The sequence below is a fragment of the Somniosus microcephalus genome, chromosome 32 (assembly GCF_052327205.1).
Source record: "Somniosus microcephalus isolate GS21.2 chromosome 32, FLI_Smic_1.0, whole genome shotgun sequence".
NCBI lineage: Eukaryota > Metazoa > Chordata > Chondrichthyes > Squaliformes > Somniosidae > Somniosus > Somniosus microcephalus.
The window spans coordinates 14,738,597-14,763,090 of NC_141018.1; the positions used below are offsets into that span (position 1 = coordinate 14,738,597).

Genomic DNA, 24,494 nt, shown 5'->3' on the forward strand with positions numbered 1-24,494 from the left:
CCTCAGTATCCTAGGATGCATCCCATCCGGTCCTGGTGACTTATCTACTTTAAATACAGCCGACCTTTCTAGTACCTCCTCTTTATCAATTTTTATCCCATCCAGTATCTCTACTACCTCCTCTTTCACTATGACTTTGGCAGCATCTTCTTCCTTGGTGAAGACAGATGCAAAGTATTCGTTTAGTACCTCAGCCCTTTTTTGAGCCAGGTCTCCAGTATCGCCATGACATCATATTCCCATGTGGCTATTTGCTCCTGCAACTCCCCAACCTTATTCACCGTGCTTCGTGCATTTACACACATGCACTGCAAACCTCTCTTAGACCTTCTTATATTCGCATAGTGTCTGATGCCACCTAATACCTATTTCTTATCTAGTGCTACCTTTCTCTCTCAATCCTTTGTGCGCTTTGTTTCTCCCTTCGAATGAAACATCCTGGTTCCCATCCCCCTGCAAAATTAGTTCAAAACCTCCCCAACAGCACTAGCAACCTCTCCGCCCCACCCCGCGAGGATATTGGTTCCGGCTCTTTTGAGGTGCAACCCGTCTGGCCTGTACTGGTCCCACCTCACCCAGAAACAGTCCCAATGGCCAATGAATCTAAAGCCCTACCTCCCACACCATTTCTCCAGCCACGCAGTCATCTGCTCTATTCTCCTATTTCTATACTCAGTAGCTTGTGGCACCGGGAGTAATCAGGGGATTACTACCTTTGAGGTCCTGCTTTTTAATCTCTTTCCTAGCTCCCTAAAATCTGCCTGCAGGACCTCATCCCTCTTTCTACCGATGTCGTTGATACCAATATGGACCACGACCTCTGGCTGCTCCCCCTCCCCTCATAGAATTTTCTGCATCCACTCAGTGACACCCTTGACCCTGGCACCAGGGAGGCAACATACCATCCTGGAACCACATCTGCGGCCGCAGAAACGCCAAGCCGTTTCCCCAACTATTGAATCCCCTACCACTATTGCCTCTGTACAGCTGAGCCACCTGTGGTGCCGTGCACTTGGCTCTGGCTGTACTCCCCAGAGGAACTACCACCCTCACCAGTATACCAGTTAGAGAGTAAGATGGACTCAGGGGACTCCTGCGCTACCTGCCTGGTCCTCCTTGTCTGTCTGACGGTCACCCATTCCCTCTCTGCCTGCACACTCTTACTCTGCGGCGTGACCACCTCCTGAAACGTGCTATCTTTCCAGGTCTGCGCTGTCCTCAGGCTCCGCTCTGTTTAAGTACTGTCGCCAGTCCTGCCGCTTATTTCCAGGATCTTAGTGGATCTTGAATAAACCGAAGGTGTCCCTCCCCACTTCCTTACCAGCAACAACAGTCCAAGTGGTGGTCAGTCTTTGTGTGAAGACATTCTTCGCAACGTCTGTGTTCAAATTGATTTTCACCAGTTTTAGCTGAAGCACCTTGTTCTGGTATCTTGACTTACCGCCAAGTAGAGTCTGGATTGCTGTATCCACAGGGTTCCATATTTTTTTTAACTCATTTTTCAGTATGTGGGCATCAAGGGCAATTGCGGAATTTATTGCCCATCCCTAGTTGCCCTTGAGATGGTGATAGGCCCTCTCCTTGACCAGCGACAATGAAGGAGCTGCCGATTTATGTCCAAGTCAGGATGGTGTGTGACTTGGAGGGGAAATTGGGGGTGGTGGTGTGTCATGCTGCCCTTGTCCTTCTTAAGTGGGGGAGGTTGCGGGTTTGGGACGTGCTGTCGAAGAAGCCTTGGCGAGTTGCTGCAGTGCATCTTGTAGATGGTACACACTGCAGCCACGTTGTACCGATGGTGGAGGGAGTGAATGTTTAAGGCGGTGGATGGGGTGCCAAATAAGCGGGCTGCTTTGTCTTGGATGGTGTCGAGCTTCTTGAGTGTTGTTGCAGCTGCACTCATCCAGGCAAGTGGAGAGTATTCCATCAAGCCTTGTGCCTTGTAGGTGGTGGAGAGACTTTGGGGAGTCAGGAGGTGAGCCACTTGCCACAGAATACACAGAATATGACCTGCTCTAGTAGCCAGGGATTATATGTGGCTGGTCCAGCTACGCTTCTGGTCAATTGTGACCCCCCAGGATGTTGATGGTGGGGGATTCAGGGATGTTAAATGCAATTGAATGTCAAGGGGAGGTTGTTAGACTCTCTCTTGTTGGAGATGGTCATTGTCTGGCACATAGGTGTTGCAAATGCTCCTTGCCAGTTATCAGCCCAGGCCTGGATGTTGTCCAGATCTTGCTGCATGCGGACATTGACTGGTTCATTATCTGAGGAATTACAAAAGGAGCTGAACACTGAAAACATCAGCAAACATCCCCACTTCTGACATGATGATGGAGGGAAGGTCAATGATGAAGCAGCTGAAGATCGTTGGGACTAGGAGTACCTGAAGCGATGACCCCTGGGGCTGAGGTCATTGGCCTCAAAAAGCCACAACCATCTTCCTTTGTGCCTTAAAATCCACTCCTTTGATCAAGCTTTTGGTCACCCCTTCTATTATCTCCTTCTTTAGCTCAGACTCCAAATTTTCCTAACACCTCTCTAGGACGGACATGTTGAGAACAGTTCAGTTTTTCCACCAGTTCCTCTTTGTCATCTTTTGTCTTGGGAAGCTTGAACCAGAGGAACAAATGAAAAAGAGGAAGTCCCCTGAATGTGATAAATATATTTCTAACTCGAGATTTATTAGTTGCAGTTCTTCCACCCAAAGAAAAGTCCCACCAGCCTAGAAATATCTGAGAACTGTTACTGCAGATCGCACAGTATAAATATGTCAAATTATTAACCAGCAGGAAAACCCAAAGACTGAATCCATTTGTATATCCGGCTGAATCTCACACCCACTTTGACACCAACAAGCTGTAAATAGCCAAGCCTTTTACACTTGCATCATTGCCCGTCATCAGTTCGAATTTCGCAACAATTGCACACTTCCTGGCACTTTGTATTGAGGAGGCTTTCGTACTGAGTTCATTTGGATTCACTTCACACCAGTCCTTGTTGTGTGTGGTGTTCATATTGTAAATAACACCCATTGTTCCAGAGTTAGGTGCTGAAGCCAAGGGCTGGACAATGAACCAAATGCCAGGGTTGTGAGGGTAAATTCACTGACTCTATCCCCTCCCCGCACCCCGCCAGCAGTGAGCTCTGCTCGAAGGAGACACAATTTAGCAGAGGGCCACAGTGCTAACCCCTGATTGAGCATGGCTGCCCACAAGGAGTGTGGGATTGGTGAATCTAGCGTGAAAGTCCTTTTATCTAACTGAGCCATGCATTAACATTTCCAACATTAAAATACAACTTTTAATTTCAATGTAGTTACACTGCTGATGCTTTTCAAAATATTATTCAGAGATCGGCTGGGGGCAGACAATTTGTACCAAACTTTCCCTTACACAATCGTGAATTTTCACCTCAGCGTCCTCATAAATTGGGTTCTGCGTCCCCCTCCGCCCCCTCTCCACAGCCCATTGCCCCCACTCCCCCACCCCACTCCCAACTACTCCTAATCCCCACTCCCCACGCTCCCTCCTCCCACTCCCCCCGAGTCTGATTGTAGTGTCCTCACTGAGATCAGTTCATTCATTCAATTGGTTTGGCATAAAATTCCTGCTGGACAGATAACACAGCTCGTTGTTTAGTTATAATTTTTAAACAGTGTTTATTGAATGACTTTCAATCGCACAGGTTCCATTTTGTGTCTCACACACCAGCGATGCGTTATTCTATCTAAACAGAGTCCAAGGGGGTGAAATTGCTCTTCGCCAGTAACGTGAAACTCATTACTGTAAAGTCTGTGGGTTGTATGGCGAAGTAATACACAGACTACAAGAGTAACTTAAACAGGACTTTACTATTCGAAGGTCAGGGCGAATCTGCCCAATAAATTCTGCCACAGCACTTATATACCGGTGTGGTCACCGTCGGTATTACAGTATACAGCAGCCAGGATAAAGTAGTGCCACACCTAAAATAGTTCTCTTAAAGGTGGACGGTTACATACAATAGTTCTCTTAAAGGTAGAACAGTTACATACACTACAATCCTCCCTTTTTAGCTTACAACATACTTATTCCCCATTAACATAACATCATAACATATCCAACTTCATGTTACAACAGTTCACAGAGGCAGTCTCTGCGGAAACAGTTCACAGATTCAGTCTCTGCGGGACACAGTTCACAGATTCAGTCTCTGATCTTCTTGACTCGGTCCGGACCACGCCTCCGTGGTGTAGTCGGGTCACCTTGCTAGAGGGACTCATCCCATAGTCCTTCCCTAGACTTAACAGCTTTACTTCCATCACTTCTGAACCAGCATTGCTGACTTTTTAAAACAAACAAAAAACAGTTGGATTGCCTTGGGAAATTTTCCTACTTTCCAACTGATTTGGCTCCGTTCGGGGGACCACGTGTGTGATCGGGTAGAGGTAATAATGGTTCAGATGGTTATCATCTCCTGCTTCGTCTTTTCCTTTTTTGCTTCTTGGAGACTCTCGGGGCTCCATTGTCAGCTGCCAGCTGTAACGCCACCATCTCCCTATGTTCCTTAGACTTTAAGTGATTCATCCTGATTTCGGCACTTTGGGAGTTCTCGGCACAAGCTGGGCAGACCAGGTCCTCGTAATATTCAGTGTCACTCAACAGATCATGGTAATATTCGGTGTCGTCCTGAGCTAGGCCCGCGAGAGGGTCTTCTATTTCCTCCTTACCCAGCTGGACGTTAGCCGACTTTTGTTCCAAATCCCGACATCTGTCCTGAAGAGACTTCATCATGCGTTCAGATTCATCCCGCTTTTTCTGGGCTTCCTGCAAGTCTTTTACTAATGACCTCATTTGTGATTTCAATACTTCAACTTCATTCGGAGATTGATTGATCGGACTATTCAATCCCTCTACTGAAGTAACTGTTTCAGTATTCTGTTGTCCTACATTGCCGTGCGTCAGCGTACTTTTGGCATCCAAGGGCTGTTCTGCTGCAGACTTCTCAGTCTGGGTTGCCACCTCAGCTCTTCCAATGACTTTTGAGAGCTCCCTTCCCTTTGAAGATTGAGGCTCGTATTTAAGTTTTTTCCATTTTAGAGTTTTATCCCTCAGCATATGAATGAGTTGGCTAACTGTTAACTCTTCTGCCATCATCCCTTTTCCATTAACTACAGGGCTGTTTATAACCTTGCCCTGGAGGAGTTGGCTGACTGTTAACTCTTCTGTCCTCATCCCTTTTCCATTCGCTGCAGGGCTGTTTAGAACCTTGTCCTGGGGCTCCTTTGCTGCTTCTATTTCGCCATCATCCGCAGCCCCCATCATTCGAATTTCCACAAATGAATCGTCCGATGATGCTGCACCCAACTTCAGTAGGAGCTCGGAAGTCATGTCGACCAACTCAGCTTTTTCTGCCTGCAACCTGCTAACCAGCGCCTTCAGTTGCGGCACATCTTGTTCCACCGGATTGGAGCACGCCCCTTCAGAAGCCGAATCAGCTTTGATTCGTTTGGCCTCCTCGTGCAGACGGTTTGTGTGCTCCTGCTCCCTTTTCTTCCCCAGCTGCTTCTGTTGTCTTTCCAGATTCTCCCATTCGGTATCATAGAACTTTTTCATTGCTTTCATCTCTTGCTCGAGACGGCAATTCAATTGTTCTAATTGCTGTCGTAATCTGAAATAAGTTTGCGTTCGAGCTCGATGTTCCTCAGTAATATATATGTCTGTAACTTGAACAGACTCAGAATTCTCTGTCAAGCTATGTTGTTGTTGTTCAGAGGAATTCTGTTCTGAAACTTTGTTCTCCTCTGGAGCATAAGCCTTTAGGCCCACATTCGTTCTACCAACCTTAGTCAGCAAGTTCATTTTAGACTTGTCTTTCATGCTTGGGCTGGTCTTATCGTCATCCGTTTCAGAGTCTGAGCTGATTGTCTGCCCCGAGTCCTCACTCGTTATTGCTTTGAGGTAGTGCCATTCCATGTCTATTTTCTTGATCCACTCCCGTCCTAGAAGTGGTGGTCCTCCCTCAGGTAGTACGTATAAGTCCATTCCGGGGTGTTCTTTGCCCCTGTCTCTCACCTTGACTCTTATCTTTCCCATGGGGTATACTTTATGCCCCGTGTATGTCTGCAATACGAACTTGGTATCTCTCAAGGGTATGTGTGAGAATAGCCGGTTGTAATCCCTTCGATTTATGACTGATAGGGCTGATCCAGTGTCCAATTCCATTCTCACTTGGACTCCAGCTATTTTTAGCATGACCCAGATAGTTTGTAGGTCAGCTTCCTTACTCACATTATGAATTCTCAGACTACCCAGTTCCTTGGCGCTTGGGTCTGAATCCGAATTCTGTTCATCTGAACTCTTCTCAACCACCTTGTGTACTTTGTTGTACTTTTCCTGTGATGGCTTTTTTTTTTGGTTGTTGGTCTTCCCTGACCGGCATACTTTGGCTATGTGACCCAGTTTGCCACATTTCCTACAGTCCTGGTTTTTAAACCAGCATTGGTTCTGGTCGTGTGTTGTCTTCCCACAACGATAACATTTCGTTGCACCCGAAGTAATTTGATCCACACTGAGGACCGCTGCCTTCAGCTGCATTTCCGCAGTTCCTTTCACTGCGGCTTCGTGCGATGCTGCAATAAGGACAGCCCTATCCAGTGTAAGGCCGTTCTCTTCGAGCAGTCGCTTTTGCGTTCCTTCCTTCGACAACCCGCACACGAACTTGTCTCGCAATGCCTCTGTCAGATTTCCTCCAAACTGGCAGTATTTCGCTAGCCTACGCAGTTCGACCAAGTATTCCGCGTTGCTTTCCTCTTTCCGTTGCATTCTCGCATAAAATTTGAATCGTTCCGCCAACATCAGCGGTGTGGGGTTCAAGTGATCCTTCAGAACAGCAACAATATTATCGAAGGTTTGATCCGCCGGTTTAACTGGTGCTAGAAGATGCTTCAATAGCCCGTATGTCTTCGCCCCCATCGAGTTTAGCAAGGTTATAGCTTTATCATCATCCTCTATTTTATTGGCCTCACAATATATCTCAATGCGTTCTACATACGTGGCCCAATCTTCTACCTCGGAATCGAAATCGTTGATGTTACCACGCTTAGGCATCTTCACCTCCCTGATAAACAACAACGAAATATTTCTTTAACTCTTTTTTTTTTTAAAAAATTTTCAAGATGGCGGTTTCCCCGCGCTTATCTTCTTTCCCCGCCCCTTTCAAAATGGCGGTTCCCGCTTCTGTCTTTTTCTCCGCCTACTGGCGGCTTCCCGCGGTTTCCCGCACTTCTCTTCTTTCCCCGCCCACTTTCAAGATGGCGGTTCCCGCTTTTCTTCCCCTGGCGGGAGGGGTAAGCTTTTCCCTAGGGCGACGGCCGCTGGCTTTCGGGGTTCGCAGCCTGCGCTTCGGCTTCAGCGCATTCCCTTCTCTCGGCCGGGCAACCGGCTCTGGGTACAACCCGTTGACGGCGAACGGTCTCAGCCGCTGGCTGGATCTCGCTCAGTCTCCCTCGCTCGGGCTCTGTCTCTCCGGTGCTGGGTACAGCCCGTTGACGGCGAACAGTTTCAGCCGCTGGGCTGGATCTCGCTCAGTCTTCCTCGGGCTCTGTCTCTCCCGCTCGCGCGGCTCTCGCTCGCTCTCTCTTGGGCTCTGTCTCTCCCGTTCGCGCGGCTCTCGCTCGGGCTCTGTCTCTCCCGCTCGCGCGGCTCTCAATCGCGCCTCCCAGCCCTCTCGCAGTCCGGTGCTTCCCTCCCCGGCTGCGGCTGAGTTCTCCGCGATTTATTTATTTTATCTCTTCCCGCGCCTTACGATCCCGGTCGCAGCGCTTCGTGGCCTCGGTCACTGTCCGACCTCTTTCACCCAATCGCTCCTCCCAGCCTCTCGCAGTCTGGTGCTTCCTCCCCGGCTGCGGCTGCGTTCTCCGCGGTTTATTTATTTTTATCTCTTCCCGCGCCTTACGATCCAGTCGCAGCGCTTCGTGGCCTCAGTCACTGTCTGGCCTTTTTCACCCCAATCGCGCCTCCCAGCTTCTCGCAGTCCGGTGCTTTCCTCCCCGGCTCTGGCTGATTTCTCCGTGGCTTATTTATGTTTATATCTTCCCGCGCCTTACGGTCCCGGTCGCAGCGCCTCGTGGTCGCGGTATTTGTCCGGCCTTTTTCGCCGTCGCTGTCTAGTCGTCTCACGACGCTCCCCAGCCCGCTTGTACCGCGGCTTCTGCTCCACGCTGCCCCAGTCTCAGCGCCTCTGGGCCCGACTTCTGTCCGGCTCCTTTTCCCCTCGACCGTGGTCGAGTGCACCGCCCTTATCCTCCGTTTATTTGTTTCTATTTTCCCTTTACTCACAGTCACCGTGGCCGACTTGCTTCTCGTGTTGATCGGCTCACTCACCACCGTGGCAGAAGGGACAATCGGTGCCTGTTGCTGATGGAAGACTTCGTGTTTGAAATCTTCCTCCTTTCTTGGTCTGCAGACTCGAGTTTTCTCTCAGCAAAACGACGAGGGCGGGTGCCTCTTTTCGACGCTCGTTTACTTCTTCAGAAGTATTGTTGCCGCAGGGTAAGATCGAACTCGTCGCCACTGTAAAGTCTGTGGGTTGTATAGCGAAGTAATACACAGACTACAAGAGTAACTTAAACAGGACTTTACTATTCGAAGGTCAGGGCGAATCTGCCCAATAAATTCTGCCACAGCACTTATATACCGGTGTGGTCACCGTCGGTATTACAGTATACAGCAGCCAGGATAAAGTAGTGCCACACCTAAAATAGTTCTCTTAAAGGTGGACGGTTACATACAATAGTTCTCTTAAAGGTAGAACAGTTACATACACTACAATCCTCCCTTTTTAGCTTACAACATACTTATTCCCCATTAACATAACATCATAACATATCCAACTTCATGTTACAACAGTTCACAGAGGCAGTCTCTGCGGAAACAGTTCACAGATTCAGTCTCTGCGGGACACAGTTCACAGATTCAGTCTCTGATCTTCTTGACTCGGTCCGGACCACGCCTCCGTGGTGTAGTCGGGTCACCTTGCTAGAGGGACTCATCCCATAGTCCTTCCCTAGACTTAACAGCTTTACTTCCATCACTTCTGAACCAGCATTGCTGACTTTTTAAAACAAACAAAAAACAGTTGGATTGCCTTGGGAAATTTTCCTACTTTCCAACTGATTTGGCTCCGTTCGGGGGACCACGTGTGTGATCGGGTAGAGGTAATAATGGTTCAGATGGTTATCATCTCCTGCTTCGTCTTTTCCTTTTTTGCTTCTTGGAGACTCTCGGGGCTCCATTGTCAGCTGCCAGCTGTAACGCCACCATCTCCCTATGTTCCTTAGACTTTAAGTGATTCATCCTGATTTCGGCACTTTGGGAGTTCTCGGCACAAGCTGGGCAGACCAGGTCCTCGTAATATTCAGTGTCACTCAACAGATCATGGTAATATTCGGTGTCGTCCTGAGCTAGGCCCGCGAGAGGGTCTTCTATTTCCTCCTTACCCAGCTGGACGTTAGCCGACTTTTGTTCCAAATCCCGACATCTGTCCTGAAGAGACTTCATCATGCGTTCAGATTCATCCCGCTTTTTCTGGGCTTCCTGCAAGTCTTTTACTAATGACCTCATTTGTGATTTCAATACTTCAACTTCATTCGGAGATTGATTGATCGGACTATTCAATCCCTCTACTGAAGTAACTGTTTCAGTATTCTGTTGTCCTACATTGCCGTGCGTCAGCGTACTTTTGGCATCCAAGGGCTGTTCTGCTGCAGACTTCTCAGTCTGGGTTGCCACCTCAGCTCTTCCAATGACTTTTGAGAGCTCCCTTCCCTTTGAAGATTGAGGCTCGTATTTAAGTTTTTTCCATTTTAGAGTTTTATCCCTCAGCATATGAATGAGTTGGCTAACTGTTAACTCTTCTGCCATCATCCCTTTTCCATTAACTACAGGGCTGTTTATAACCTTGCCCTGGAGGAGTTGGCTGACTGTTAACTCTTCTGTCCTCATCCCTTTTCCATTCGCTGCAGGGCTGTTTAGAACCTTGTCCTGGGGCTCCTTTGCTGCTTCTATTTCGCCATCATCCGCAGCCCCCATCATTCGAATTTCCACAAATGAATCGTCCGATGATGCTGCACCCAACTTCAGTAGGAGCTCGGAAGTCATGTCGACCAACTCAGCTTTTTCTGCCTGCAACCTGCTAACCAGCGCCTTCAGTTGCGGCACATCTTGTTCCACCGGATTGGAGCACGCCCCTTCAGAAGCCGAATCAGCTTTGATTCGTTTGGCCTCCTCGTGCAGACGGTTTGTGTGCTCCTGCTCCCTTTTCTTCCCCAGCTGCTTCTGTTGTCTTTCCAGATTCTCCCATTCGGTATCATAGAACTTTTTCATTGCTTTCATCTCTTGCTCGAGACGGCAATTCAATTGTTCTAATTGCTGTCGTAATCTGAAATAAGTTTGCGTTCGAGCTCGATGTTCCTCAGTAATATATATGTCTGTAACTTGAACAGACTCAGAATTCTCTGTCAAGCTATGTTGTTGTTGTTCAGAGGAATTCTGTTCTGAAACTTTGTTCTCCTCTGGAGCATAAGCCTTTAGGCCCACATTCGTTCTACCAACCTTAGTCAGCAAGTTCATTTTAGACTTGTCTTTCATGCTTGGGCTGGTCTTATCGTCATCCGTTTCAGAGTCTGAGCTGATTGTCTGCCCCGAGTCCTCACTCGTTATTGCTTTGAGGTAGTGCCATTCCATGTCTATTTTCTTGATCCACTCCCGTCCTAGAAGTGGTGGTCCTCCCTCAGGTAGTACGTATAAGTCCATTCCGGGGTGTTCTTTGCCCCTGTCTCTCACCTTGACTCTTATCTTTCCCATGGGGTATACTTTATGCCCCGTGTATGTCTGCAATACGAACTTGGTATCTCTCAAGGGTATGTGTGAGAATAGCCGGTTGTAATCCCTTCGATTTATGACTGATAGGGCTGATCCAGTGTCCAATTCCATTCTCACTTGGACTCCAGCTATTTTTAGCATGACCCAGATAGTTTGTAGGTCAGCTTCCTTACTCACATTATGAATTCTCAGACTACCCAGTTCCTTGGCGCTTGGGTCTGAATCCGAATTCTGTTCATCTGAACTCTTCTCAACCACCTTGTGTACTTTGTTGTACTTTTCCTGTGATGGCTTTTTTTTTTGGTTGTTGGTCTTCCCTGACCGGCATACTTTGGCTATGTGACCCAGTTTGCCACATTTCCTACAGTCCTGGTTTTTAAACCAGCATTGGTTCTGGTCGTGTGTTGTCTTCCCACAACGATAACATTTCGTTGCACCCGAAGTAATTTGATCCACACTGAGGACCGCTGCCTTCAGCTGCATTTCCGCAGTTCCTTTCACTGCGGCTTCGTGCGATGCTGCAATAAGGACAGCCCTATCCAGTGTAAGGCCGTTCTCTTCGAGCAGTCGCTTTTGCGTTCCTTCCTTCGACAACCCGCACACGAACTTGTCTCGCAATGCCTCTGTCAGATTTCCTCCAAACTGGCAGTATTTCGCTAGCCTACGCAGTTCGACCAAGTATTCCGCGTTGCTTTCCTCTTTCCGTTGCATTCTCGCATAAAATTTGAATCGTTCCGCCAACATCAGCGGTGTGGGGTTCAAGTGATCCTTCAGAACAGCAACAATATTATCGAAGGTTTGATCCGCCGGTTTAACTGGTGCTAGAAGATGCTTCAATAGCCCGTATGTCTTCGCCCCCATCGAGTTTAGCAAGGTTATAGCTTTATCATCATCCTCTATTTTATTGGCCTCACAATATATCTCAATGCGTTCTACATACGTGGCCCAATCTTCTACCTCGGAATCGAAATCGTTGATGTTACCACGCTTAGGCATCTTCACCTCCCTGATAAACAACAACGAAATATTTCTTTAACTCTTTTTTTTTTAAAAATTTTTTCAAGATGGCGGTTTCCCCGCGCTTATCTTCTTTCCCCGCCCCTTTCAAAATGGCGGTTCCCGCTTCTGTCTTTTTCTCCGCCTACTGGCGGCTTCCCGCGGTTTCCCGCACTTCTCTTCTTTCCCCGCCCACTTTCAAGATGGCGGTTCCCGCTTTTCTTCCCCTGGCGGGAGGGGTAAGCTTTTCCCTAGGGCGACGGCCGCTGGCTTTCGGGGTTCGCAGCCTGCGCTTCGGCTTCAGCGCGTTCCCTTCTCTCGGCCGGGCAACCGGCTCTGGGTACAACCCGTTGACGGCGAACGGTCTCAGCCGCTGGCTGGATCTCGCTCAGTCTCCCTCGCTCGGGCTCTGTCTCTCCGGTGCTGGGTACAGCCCGTTGACGGCGAACAGTTTCAGCCGCTGGGCTGGATCTCGCTCAGTCTTCCTCGGGCTCTGTCTCTCCCGCTCGCGCGGCTCTCGCTCGCTCTCTCTTGGGCTCTGTCTCTCCCGTTCGCGCGGCTCTCGCTCGGGCTCTGTCTCTCCCGCTCGCGCGGCTCTCAATCGCGCCTCCCAGCCCTCTCGCAGTCCGGTGCTTCCCTCCCCGGCTGCGGCTGAGTTCTCCGCGATTTATTTATTTTATCTCTTCCCGCGCCTTACGATCCCGGTCGCAGCGCTTCGTGGCCTCGGTCACTGTCCGACCTCTTTCACCCAATCGCTCCTCCCAGCCTCTCGCAGTCTGGTGCTTCCTCCCCGGCTGCGGCTGCGTTCTCCGCGGTTTATTTATTTTTATCTCTTCCCGCGCCTTACGATCCAGTCGCAGCGCTTCGTGGCCTCAGTCACTGTCTGGCCTTTTTCACCCCAATCGCGCCTCCCAGCTTCTCGCAGTCCGGTGCTTTCCTCCCCGGCTCTGGCTGATTTCTCCGTGGCTTATTTATGTTTATATCTTCCCGCGCCTTACGGTCCCGGTCGCAGCGCCTCGTGGTCGCGGTATTTGTCCGGCCTTTTTCGCCGTCGCTGTCTAGTCGTCTCACGACGCTCCCCAGCCCGCTTGTACCGCGGCTTCTGCTCCACGCTGCCCCAGTCTCAGCGCCTCTGGGCCCGACTTCTGTCCGGCTCCTTTTCCCCTCGACCGTGGTCGAGTGCACCGCCCTTATCCTCCGTTTATTTGTTTCTATTTTCCCTTTACTCACAGTCACCGTGGCCGACTTGCTTCTCGTGTTGATCGGCTCACTCACCACCGTGGCAGAAGGGACAATCGGTGCCTGTTGCTGATGGAAGACTTCGTGTTTGAAATCTTCCTCCTTTCTTGGTCTGCAGACTCGAGTTTTCTCTCAGCAAAACGACGAGGGCGGGTGCCTCTTTTCGACGCTCGTTTACTTCTTCAGAAGTATTGTTGCCGCAGGGTAAGATCGAACTCGTCGCCACTGTAAAGTCTGTGGGTTGTATAGCGAAGTAATACACAGACTACAAGAGTAACTTAAACAGGACTTTACTATTCGAAGGTCAGGGCGAATCTGCCCAATAAATTCTGCCACAGCACTTATATACCGGTGTGGTCACCGTCGGTATTACAGTATACAGCAGCCAGGATAAAGTAGTGCCACACCTAAAATAGTTCTCTTAAAGGTGGACGGTTACATACAATAGTTCTCTTAAAGGTAGAACAGTTACATACACTACAATTACGAATCGATATTGGCCAGGACACCGGGGATAGCTCCCCTGCTCTTCTTCGAAATAGTGCCGTGGGATTAACGTTTCATCTGAAAGACGTCACCTCCGACAGTGCAGCACTCCCTCAGTACTGCACTGGAGTGTCAGCCTAGATTATGTGCTCAGGTCTCTGGAGTGCCATTCAAATTTCTGGATACGCATTCTCAGCTTGTCTGAGATTTCACAGCGCGAGTGTGAATCCGTAACATCATCTCTACATGGTCCCACGTTTAGCATGGCTCCCTGTATCCTGCTCCAACAACGACACCTGTGTGATTTTCTGTTTCTCACACCAGCCGTCGCTACAGCTTCCCCACCCCCGCCCGACTCACACTGGCAATTGAGTGCTGTGCTGTGAGGCCATGTGTGAGAACTGGGCTGGGCTGGACTGGGCCAAACACATTGCGCGTCGCTATGCTGCAAGCAGTGGAGAGCGGAGACTGTCATCCAGGCATTCTGGACTGCATTCAAAGCCAGATGCCAGAGAAAAAAAGTGAAAGGGTATCGTGCTCAAACTGGCACCAGCTTAGCACGGACTGCCACTCTGACCCAGAGAGGTCACAAGGTCAGGTGCTGCGGGAAAAGTTGGCTCTGCACCAAACCCATGCTGTACCAGACCTGGGCCTGCTCGACACTGACACTGGGGCCTAGGAATTGGCTCCAGGTGCAGCACACACCGCACACACCCAATGAGGCCGGCGGCAGGAACACGGCGCATTGGACACCCGGCCTCATTAGTTTATCAGTAGCAAGCTGCAGGCTCCAGTCACGGCCCCAGAGGCAGCTCACCGGTCACAGGAGGAGGGAGCAACATTGGCCGACTGGGACCTGAGGTGATTCCGGGATGGGGGGGGAACAGGGGGATAAGGCAAATGGGAGGGGGGCACACGAGCGGTGTCTGGTGGTGGCTGACGGTTTTAATGTGGGGCCGGGAGGAGCACGCCTGCTTCCTCCTGATTCACATTCAGGTAAGGATTTGTTTTAAAACTTAGTCTTTTGGTGGCGGCCTCCAACGGTCTCTTTAAGGACCCCTGGTTAGGCCTGGTGAGGCCGCGTGGAGACCTGGTCACCCTGAATTCAGCAGGCCCAAGGCCGGCAGCGTTCAGGAAAAGCCAGTCTCCGGCTTGGGTCCTAGAACAAGCGGTAGGCCCCTCATTAGCATATTCAAGGAACCTAACGCCTGTTTCAGGCGATCGCCAGGGACGCCTCTACAGTGCCCGAACCAATAAGGCGTCAGACGTGTTTCTGACGCTATTCGGACATGGAGGGTTGGCCCCCTAAATTGGACCCATTATCCGCCCAGAAAAAGGATGCAACGATGCCCAATTCCCCCCCACCCCGGGTGTCTGCAGTGGGAAAGTGTTCAATACCCAGTGCTGACCACGAGTGTAAAATACAGATATTTAAAAAATCTTGTACCACTATGAGTTTAAACAAGTTATCCGTTGCCTTTCTCCTGTTACTCGGTTATGCTCAAGTTTCCTCCATTTTAGCATAAATAGGATTTTCTTCCATTTTTAACAGGCCAGGTTGTGGATCATCTTCCTCCAGCTGGGACTGTGTCACCGTGTCTACCGGGCAGCTTATCAAAGAATAAATCTGCTCATTGGACAAAGCAACGGGATCCTCCTTACTGTCCTCTTTGGGCTGTGATTGGCCGTCTGGTTTGAGTTCAGTAGCTGAAGAGGTTTCAACCTGCCGTCCATGGTCCGTGTGGTCTCCGCCTAGATATTAAGAGAGGAGATCTCGTTTGATGGGTTCACTTCCAGTGGGGGACAGATAATGAAAGCGGACTGTCTCGTTACTTGAGATAAAGGTACAGGAGCTTTAGAACAGACACAGTGTTGACTGAGAGGATTATACTGAAAGATTGCAACTACTTACATTTTACTCCCTGGATTTCAGTTTTGCCTCCATCACTAGGAAAACAGAAAAGTAAACATGTGAATAATGAATAACATAAGATTCAAACAATATTAAACCGTTGTAAGTGGAGACTAGATTAGGTCACTTTCTCCCCAGGGCCTGGATTTGAGTCCAGCTCAGACTGAAATTCTCTCATTCATTTTCTCTCTCTGACTCTCTGATTGTCTCTCCGACTCTCTTTCTCTCTGTCTTTTTCTCTTTCTTTGTCTCTCTCTCTCTCTCACTGTCTCTCTCTGCCTATCTCCCTGTCTCTCTCTGTCTGTCTATCTCACTGTCTCTCGCTGTCTCTGTCTCTCTCCATTCTCTCTGTCTGTGTCTCTTCCCTGTCTCTATGTCTGTCTCTCTCCCTGTCTCTCTCTCTTTCTCTCTCTGTCTGTCTCTCTCTCATTGTCTCTCTCTGCCTGTCTCCCTGTCTCTCTCTCTGTTTGTCTATCTCACTGTCTCTCGCTGTCTCTGTCTCTCTCCATTCTCTCTGGCTCTCTGTCTGGTCTCTTCCCTGTCTCTATGTCTGTCTCTCTCCCTGTCTCTCTCTGTCTGTCTCTCTCTCATTGTCTCTCTCTGCCTGTCTCCTTGTCTCTCTCTCTGTCTGTCTGATGTGCCTCAATAATTCCGAGACTCGATGTTAGCGAAAGAAAACAAGGCTTTTATTAACTTAGAAGGTAACACGTAGTGGAGAGAGGTATCTTCCATCCGGAGGGCTGCAGTACTGGATATGAGGCCAGACTGAGCTTGCTTACATAGGGGCCAGGTATGGGCGGAGCCCTACACACAACACATTCCAATATACAATACAATGGTGAGGAAACGGAACTGGGGGAAGGGAAATGAAACTGAAACCGACCACAGTCACAGGCAGTGATGAATGGAATATTTCATCACATTCACCCCTTCTATAGATTTAGTCTGTTCGGGGGTTTGATAGTCCTCTGCGACCGACGTGGCTGTTGCGGTGCCGCGGGTGTCGGCTGGGTGTCCCCAGTAGCCTCCTGGGTCTCTGCCGGGGGTGCCGCCAGGGTTGTTGAAGGGGTAGTTGGTGGGGGTGCCGTTGATCGATGTTCTTCCGGGGGTGATGAAAGAGTAGTGGGTGGGTAAGAGTTGCTGCGATCGTTGTCGCTGCTATCGCCGTGGTTGTTGTCGTTACCGGCTGGGGCGACGTCTTTTATGGACACGGTGTCCTCCCTTCCGTCGGCGTGCCGGACATATGCGTATTGGGGGTTGGCGTGGAGTAGGTACACTGGCTCCACGAGAGGGTCCGTCTTGTGGCCCCTCACATGCCTTCGCACGAATACCGGACCTGGGGTGGAGAGCCATGACGGCATGGATACGCCTGAGGTGGATTTCCGGGGAAAGACAAACATTCGTTCATGAGGCGTGGCATTAGTGGCAGTACACAATAGCGACCGTATCGAATGGAGCACATCCGAGAGGACTTCCTGCCAGCGGGAGATAGGGAGGCCCTTGGTCCTTAGAGCTAGAGTGACTGCTTTCCATACTGTCCCGTTCTCTCGCTCCACTTGGCCGTTACCCCGGGGGTTGTAGCTGGTGGTATGGCTCGTGGCGATCCCCCTGGACAGCATGTACTGGCGTAGCTCTTCACTCATGAAGGACGCCCCCCTATCCGTATGGATGTAGCTCGGCATACCGAACAGGCAGAACAGGCTGTTGAGGCATTTAATGACCGTGGCGCTGGTCATGTCTGGGCAGGGGAAGGCGAATGGGAAACGGGAGTATTCGTCCACAATGTTCAGGAAGTAAACATTGCGGTCGACGGACGGGAGGGGGCCCTTGAAATCTAAGCTGAGCCGCTCAAAGGGCCGTGTAGCTTTGATTAAGTGGGCTCTATCTGGGCGGTAGAACCGAGGCTTGCACTCAGTGCAAGTGCGGCAGTTCCTGGTCAGAGACCGAACTTCCTCAATCGAGTAGGGTAAGTTACGGGACTTTATGAAGTGGAACAGCCGCGTGACCCCTGGGTGGCAGAGGTCGTTGTGGAGGGTCTGTAGCCGATCCCCGGTGGCGCTGGCACACATCCCTCGTGAGAGGGCGTCAGGGGATTCGTTAAGGGCCCCTGGCCGGTAAATTATGTCATACTCGAAGGTGGAGAGCTCGATCCGCCACCTAAGAATCTTATCATTTTTAATCTTCCCCCTCTGTTTATTATTGAGCATAAACGCTACCGACCGCTGGTCGGTAAGTAGGGTGAAGTGTTTGCCGGCTAGGTAGTGGCGCCAGTGGCGCACTGCCTCCACGATGGCTTGGGCCTCCTTTTCCACGGAGGAGTGTCTGATCTTGGGCCATTGGAGGGTCCTCGAGAAGAAAGCTACGGGCCGCCCCGCCTGGTTGAGGGTGGCCGCCAAGGCGAAGTCAGACGCATCACTTTCCACTTGAAATGGGGTGTTCTCATCCACTGCCTGTAGCGTGGCCCGCTCAATATCCTGCTTAATGCTTTTGAAGGCGGCGTGGGCCTCAGCAGAGAGCGGAAAAGAGGATGCTTTCAAGAGGGGGCGGGCTTTGTCGGAGTAGTTGAGGACCCATTGGGAATAATAAGAAAATAACCCCAGGCACCTTTTCAGGGCTTTGGGAGTGTTGGGCAGGGGCAGCTCCCGTAGGGGGCGCGGTCTCTGCCGGGGGTGCCGCCAGCCGACACCCGCGGCACCGCAACAGCCACGTCGGTCGCAGAGGACTATCAAACCCCCGAACAGACTAAATCTATAGAAGGAGTGAATGTGATGAAATATTCCATTCATCACTGCCTGTGACTGTGGTCGGTTTCAGTTTCATTTCCCTTCCCCCAGTTCCGTTAACGGACAATTGTACCGTGCAGTAACCCAGAATGGTCGATGTCTGGGTTTTATCAGCCATAGAGATGGTACCCTGAGTAGGGACCACCTTTAGGGAGAGTTGTTGTGCCAGTTCAGGGTGGATAAAGCTCTCCGTGCTTCCACTGTCAATTAAACATTTAACCCTGCACCCGTTTACCTCGATGTCCACCATTGATTTGGATAGCGGGTGCGGCCTGGTCTGGTCCACTGTGACCGATGCCACTGTAGGGCCCTGATCGAGACAAGATGGCGTCCACGCTGTCTGCTCATAAGATGGCGGACCCCACGAGGTCGGGCAAGCTGGCGTCCAAGATGGCCGCTCCCACAGCGCGCACGCGGCGGTGGCGGGTTTTCCGGCGGTTGGTTTTCCGGCGGGGTTCCCTCTGCACACCTTCCCGAAGTGCCCCTTCTTACCGCACTTAAAGCAGGTGGTGCCTTTCGCCGGGCACAGGTTTCTGGTGTGCTTTGGCTGCCCGCAGAAGTAGCAGTTGAGTCCCCGATGCGTCGCGGCTGTCGTAGGGCTTCTGGGGGGAGAGCGGGGCCCCGACGGTGTCGGGCTGCCGGGCAGGGAAGATGCCTTCCAAGATGGCGGCGCCCTTGGTGCACACGTGGCGGCGTGGACGGCGCGGGCTGAAGAGTAGGCGTCCGAGTTTCTCTGGGCCACATCCAGGGATCGCGCGGTGTCCGCAGCCTGTTTCAGGTCCAATCCCGTTTTTTCCAGCAGTCTTTGCCGGATGTAAGTGGAGCTGAGGCCTGTGATAAAGGCATCGCGAACAAGCTCGTCAGTGTACACTGCGGCTTTTACATCTCGGCACTTGCAGTCTTTGCCAAGCATTTTCAGGGTGCCTAGGAACTCCTCCACCGATTCCCCAGGTCGCTGTGCGCGAGTAGCGAGCAGATGCCTAGCATACACCTCATTCGTAGGCTGCTGGTAATGCGCCTTTAAGATGTCGCAGGCGGCCAGGTACGTGTCGGCGTCTTGGATGAGGGGGTAAATCCGGTGGCTTACCCAATTCCGCAGAATTCCGAGTTTCATACTCGCAGCGTCCGTAGCGTCTTTGACGGCTGCGGAATTGTCCAGGAAGAATTCCATACACATAAACCAGTGTCCGAAGCGTGCTGATGCTTCCGGAGCATGCTGATCCAAATCCAAACGTTCGTGTTTCAGGAGTTGATCCATTGTGTTGAAAAATAAGTTAATAAAATTGATGTGCCTCAATAATTCCGAGACTCGATGTTAGCGAAAGAAAACAAGGCTTTTATTAACTTAGAAGGTAACACGTAGTGGAGAGAGGTATCTTCCATCCGGAGGGCTGCAGTACTGGATATGAGGCCAGACTGAGCTTGCTTACATAGGGGCCAGGTATGGGCGGAGCCCTACACACAACACATTCCAATATACAATACAATGGTGAGGAAACGGAACTGGGGGAAGGGAAATGAAACTGAAACCGACCACAGTCACAGGCAGTGATGAATGGAATATTTCATCACACTGTCTATCTCACTTCTCTTTTGCTGTCTCTCTGTCTCTCTCCATTCTCTCTGTCTCTGTCTCTCTGTGTCTGTCATTCCCTCCCTGTCTCTATGTCTGTCTCACTGTCTCTCTCCCTGACTCTCTCTCCCTGTCTCTCTCTCTCTTTCTCTGTGTCACTCTCTGTCTGTCTGTCTCTCTCCCTGTCTCTTTCTCTGTGTTGCTCTCTGTCTGTCTCTCTGTCTCTGTATCTCTGTCACTCTCTGTCTCTCTCTCCCTATCTCTATCTCTCTTTGTCTCCCTCTCTCTCTCTCTTTGTCTCTCTCACTGTCTTTGCTGTGTGAGCAGTCCTCTCTGCAATGAGTTTTCACAGTCCCAATCCAGTTCCTTGCCTAAAACTGCGCATCATTCAGTAAAATATTTGGACTAAATTGATCATTATGGTCAGATAAGCCGAAATATTGTCCTGAGAAAGTTTTAAAAAAATAACTTCACACGGGCACAGTGAAAGGAGCTATTCTGATGTTGGGATAAAGGAGCACTATCAGGTCAGAGGGCAGAGGGCAGAGTGCTTTACACGGCCTCTAGCCATTCTATACCTGACTTAGAACTGTTCGGTTGTGAGATTGGCTGCAAAACCTAGAAATGTTTTATGCTGGGTGGTGGAATAGATTAGTACGGCCCTTTAATATTTTAGGATCTGCCAAGTCCAGATTACTAGGAATAAAAGTCCTCTTTCTATATCTCCCTGGTCTCTATCTCTGTCTGTCTCTGTCGCAGTCTCTGTCTGTCTCTGTCTCTTTGTCTTTCTCTGTCTCTTTCTCTCTCTCTCTCTTTCTCGCTAAGGGTCCTTGATGAAATGAATTTGGTCATCTCGATCCAGTTTGTAGTGCGTGTGAGCCACAGTACAAAACTACCCCTAAATTGGCACTTTCACTCAAACAGACCATGAGGTGTGAGAAGTGAAATGTCTGAGCGCCCTCCTGAGTTTGGAGTTGAGGAGCATTGTTGGGACAGTCCCAAGGGAGCTTTACACTGCCCCTAATCTGGAGTGCTCCAAATGATACTGTGTGGCCGCAGTGGAAAAGTGACCCATTTGCAGAGTGGGCTCCCCTCACCTTCATTACATTAACAATCTCCGAACCCTCCATCCCAAAACCCGTGGTCAGTGTTGAACGTTGCCGGGGCCGACAGCTGTCACTCTGCTTACCCTTTAACCACTGACTCTTCGATCAAACAGTACATATGCTCTGTAGAGTCAGACTTTGGGCCAGTGCTCTCCATTCCTTCACCAGGCCTTGGCTGGCTCGATGGCGTTGGAACTCTCGTCACCGAGTACGCAACATGCTCGTTGTCATCGCTCTGATCCCTTCTGGGAACCACAGAGTACGGGAAACCTAGACAGAAGGACGGGTAGACGATGTGTGCTTTTAGTTTCAGCTCTCAAAGGGACAGGCTCGGAAGAGTTGGGCAGTAATTCTAGTCACTTACATTCAGCCACCTGTGTCAGCTGCACATCACCGGCCCTACAGTTAGTAAAGAAAAGCAACCTGTAAATGTTCCATTAAATGAGGAAAACTATACAGAAAGTCTGCCCGAAAACTGAACGAATCCCATCCCTACCTGGGTCCTGGTGCTGAGGATCCTTCACAACACATGCCATAAGATTGGAAAGATAAATTTAAAAATCTTTGTAAGGAGTCTGCACTTACAATTTTCTAGATTTAGATCAAACATTTTAAAGCTCTTGCTTACCTTTGGCAGATTGTCGTTTCCTTCGGATTATGCAAAGTGCCCCAACAATGCAAAGTACCCCAACAATGCAAATGATCACAACCGCACACGCTATGGTTACTTTCACAGGTGTGACAGTGTCTGGACCTGCAGAGGAGAAGCAACATTAAGTTCAGTCTGTGCAATCCCGTGATATATGTAGAGCTGATCACACTGGTTACCTGGGCTGAGGAACAGACATTTTCAGTTAGAATCTGGAATAGTGCAATGGCAAAGAAAGGAAATTGAACCAACTTATAACAGGTACAAACTGGACAACTTATCTGGAATCTATCAGCTTAAATTTTTTTTATTCATTCATGGGATGTGGGCGTTATTGACAAGGCCAACATTTATTGCCCATCCCTAATTGCCCTTGAGAAGGTGGTGGTGAGCCGCCTTCTTGAACCGCTGCAGTCCGTGTGGTGAAGGTACTCCCACAGTGCTGTTAGGGAGGGAGTTCCAGGATTTTGACCCAGCGACGATGAAAGAACGGCGATGTATTTCCAGGTCAGGCTGGTGTGTGACCTGGAGGTGAACTTGGAGGTGGTGGTGTTTCCATGCACCTGCTGCCCTTGTCCTTCTAGGTGGAAGAGGTCGCGGGTTTGGGAGGTGCTGTCGAAGAAGCCTTGGCGAGTTGCTGCAGTGCATCTTGTAGAGGGTGCACACTGCAGCCACAGTATGCCGTTGGTGGAGGGAGTGAATGTTTAAGGTGGGGGATGGGGTGCCAATCAAGCGGGCTGCTTTGTCCTGGATGGTGTTGAGCTTCTTGAGTGTTGTTGGAGCTGCACTCATCCAGGCAAGTGGAGAGTATTCCATCACACTCCTTACTTGTGCTTTGTAGATAGGCTTTGGGGAGTCAGGAGGTGAGGCACTTGCTGCAGAATACCCAGCCTCTGACCTGCTCTTGTAGCCACAGTATTTATGTGACTGTTCAAGTTACGTTTCTGGTCAATGGTGACCCCCAGGATGTTGATGGTGGGGGATTCGGCAATGGTAATGCCGTTGAATGTTAAGGGAAGGTGGTTAGACTCTTTCTTGTTGGAGATGGTCATTGCCTGGCACTTATGTGGCACGAATGTTACTTGCCACTTATCAGCCCAAGCCTGAGTGTTGTTCAGGTCTTGCTGCATGTGGGCAAGGGCTGCTTCATTATCTGAGGGGTTGCGAATGGAATTGAACACTGCAGTCATCAGCGAACATCCCCACTTCTAAACCTTATGATGGAGGGAAGGTCATTGATGAAGCAGCTGAAGATGGTTGGGCCTAGGACACTGCCCTGTGGAACTCCTGCAATGATGTCCTGGGGCTGAGATGATTGGCCTCCAACAACCATAACCACCTTCCTTTGTGCTAGGTATGACTCCAGCCAGTGGAGAGTTTTCCCCCTGATTCCCATTGACTTCAGTTTTACTAGGGCTCCTTGATGCCACACTTGGTCAAATGCTGCCTTAATGTCAAGGGCAGTCACTCTTACCTCCCCTCTGGAATTCAGCTTTTGTCCATGTTTGGACCAAGGTTGTAATGAGGTCTGGAGCCAAGTGGTCCTTGTTGAACCTAAACTGGGCATCAGTGAGCAGTGCTGCTTAATAGTACTGTCGACAACATATTCCATCACTTTGCTGATGATTGAGAGTAGACTGATGGGGGGGGGAATTGACTGTTTTGGATTTGTACTGCTTTTTGAAGACAGGACATACCCGGGCAATTTTCCACTTTGTTGGGTAGATGCCAGTGTTGTAGCTGTACTGGAACAGCTTGGCTAGAAGTGTGGCTAGTTCTGGAGCAGAAATCTTCAGCACGACAGCCGGGATGTTGTCGGGGCCCATAGCCTTTGCTGTATCCAGTGCGCTCAGCCGTTTCTTGATATCACATGGAGTGCATCAAATTGGCTGAAGACTGGCTTCTGTGATGGTGGGGACCACAGGAGGAGGCCGAGATGAATCATCCACTCGCCATTTCTGGCTGAAGATGGTTGCAAACGCTTCAGCCTAGCCTTTTGCACTACTTACGTGCTGGGCCCTGACATCATTGAAATGGGGATGTTCATGGAGCCTCCATGGAGAGATGCATCTGTGACAGGTAGATTGGTGAGGACGAGGTCAAGTATGTTTTTCCCTCGTGTTGGTTCTTTCACCACCCGCCGCTGACAGCTATGTCGTTCAGGTCTTGGCCAGCTCAGTCAGTAGTGGTGCTACCGAGCCACTTGGTGATGGATATTGAAGTCGCCCACCCAGAGTACATTCTGTGCCCTTGCTACCCTCAGTGCTTCTTCCAAGTGTTGTTCAATGTGGAGGAGTACTGATTCATCAGCTGAGGGAGGGCGGTAGGTGGTAATCAGCAGGAGGTTTCCTTGCCCATGTTTGATCTGATGCCATGAGACCTCTTGGGGTCAGGGAGTCAATGTTGAGGACTCAAAGGGCTACTCCCTTTCGACTGTATACCACTGTGCTGTCATCTCTGATGGGTCTGTCTTGCCTGAGGGACAGGACATACTAAGGGATGGTGATGGAGGAGCCTGAGACATTTTGTGAAAGAATTATTTATATTATATACTAGCTGGGGGTGCCCAGCAGTGCCGAGGCTTTTTTGAGGGCATGTTGTTGTTGGAAGAGAGAGAGGGAGCAACTGGGTGGAAGAGAGAGAGGGAGCGACTGGGGGGAAGAGAGAGAGGGAGCGACTGGGGGGAAGAGAGAGTGGGAGCGACTGGGGGGAGAGAGAGAGAGAGAGTGGGAGTGCGTGAGAGAGAGAGAGAGAGAGACTGGGAGTGAGAGAGAGACTGGGAGTGTGTGAGTGAGAGAGAGACTGGGAGTGTGTGAGGGAGAGAGATTGGGAGTGTGAGAGATGAGAGAGACTGGGAGTGAGAGAGAGAGAGAGAAACTGGGGTGAGA

The 24,494-nt window shown here is 50.2% G+C and overlaps 1 protein-coding gene across 1 annotated transcript in view; it reads right to left on the minus strand.

Annotated features, from left to right (window-relative positions):
• Positions 1-13,371: 13,371 nt before the first annotated feature.
• Positions 13,372-24,494, minus strand: part of LOC147097288 (uncharacterized) — a 33,825-nt gene continuing 22,702 nt past the window's right edge. Inside the window, exons 5-10 of the mRNA XM_085972114.1 lie at positions 21,586-21,711; positions 21,454-21,475; positions 21,322-21,356; positions 21,041-21,227; positions 15,496-15,530; positions 13,372-15,335 (exon numbers count right to left, since the gene is read on the minus strand). Coding sequence (XP_085828240.1) covers positions 15,085-15,335; positions 15,496-15,530; positions 21,041-21,227; positions 21,322-21,356; positions 21,454-21,475; positions 21,586-21,711 — 656 coding nt within the window. The 3' untranslated portion in view covers positions 13,372-15,084. The remainder of the gene's footprint in view (positions 15,336-15,495; positions 15,531-21,040; positions 21,228-21,321; positions 21,357-21,453; positions 21,476-21,585; positions 21,712-24,494) is intronic.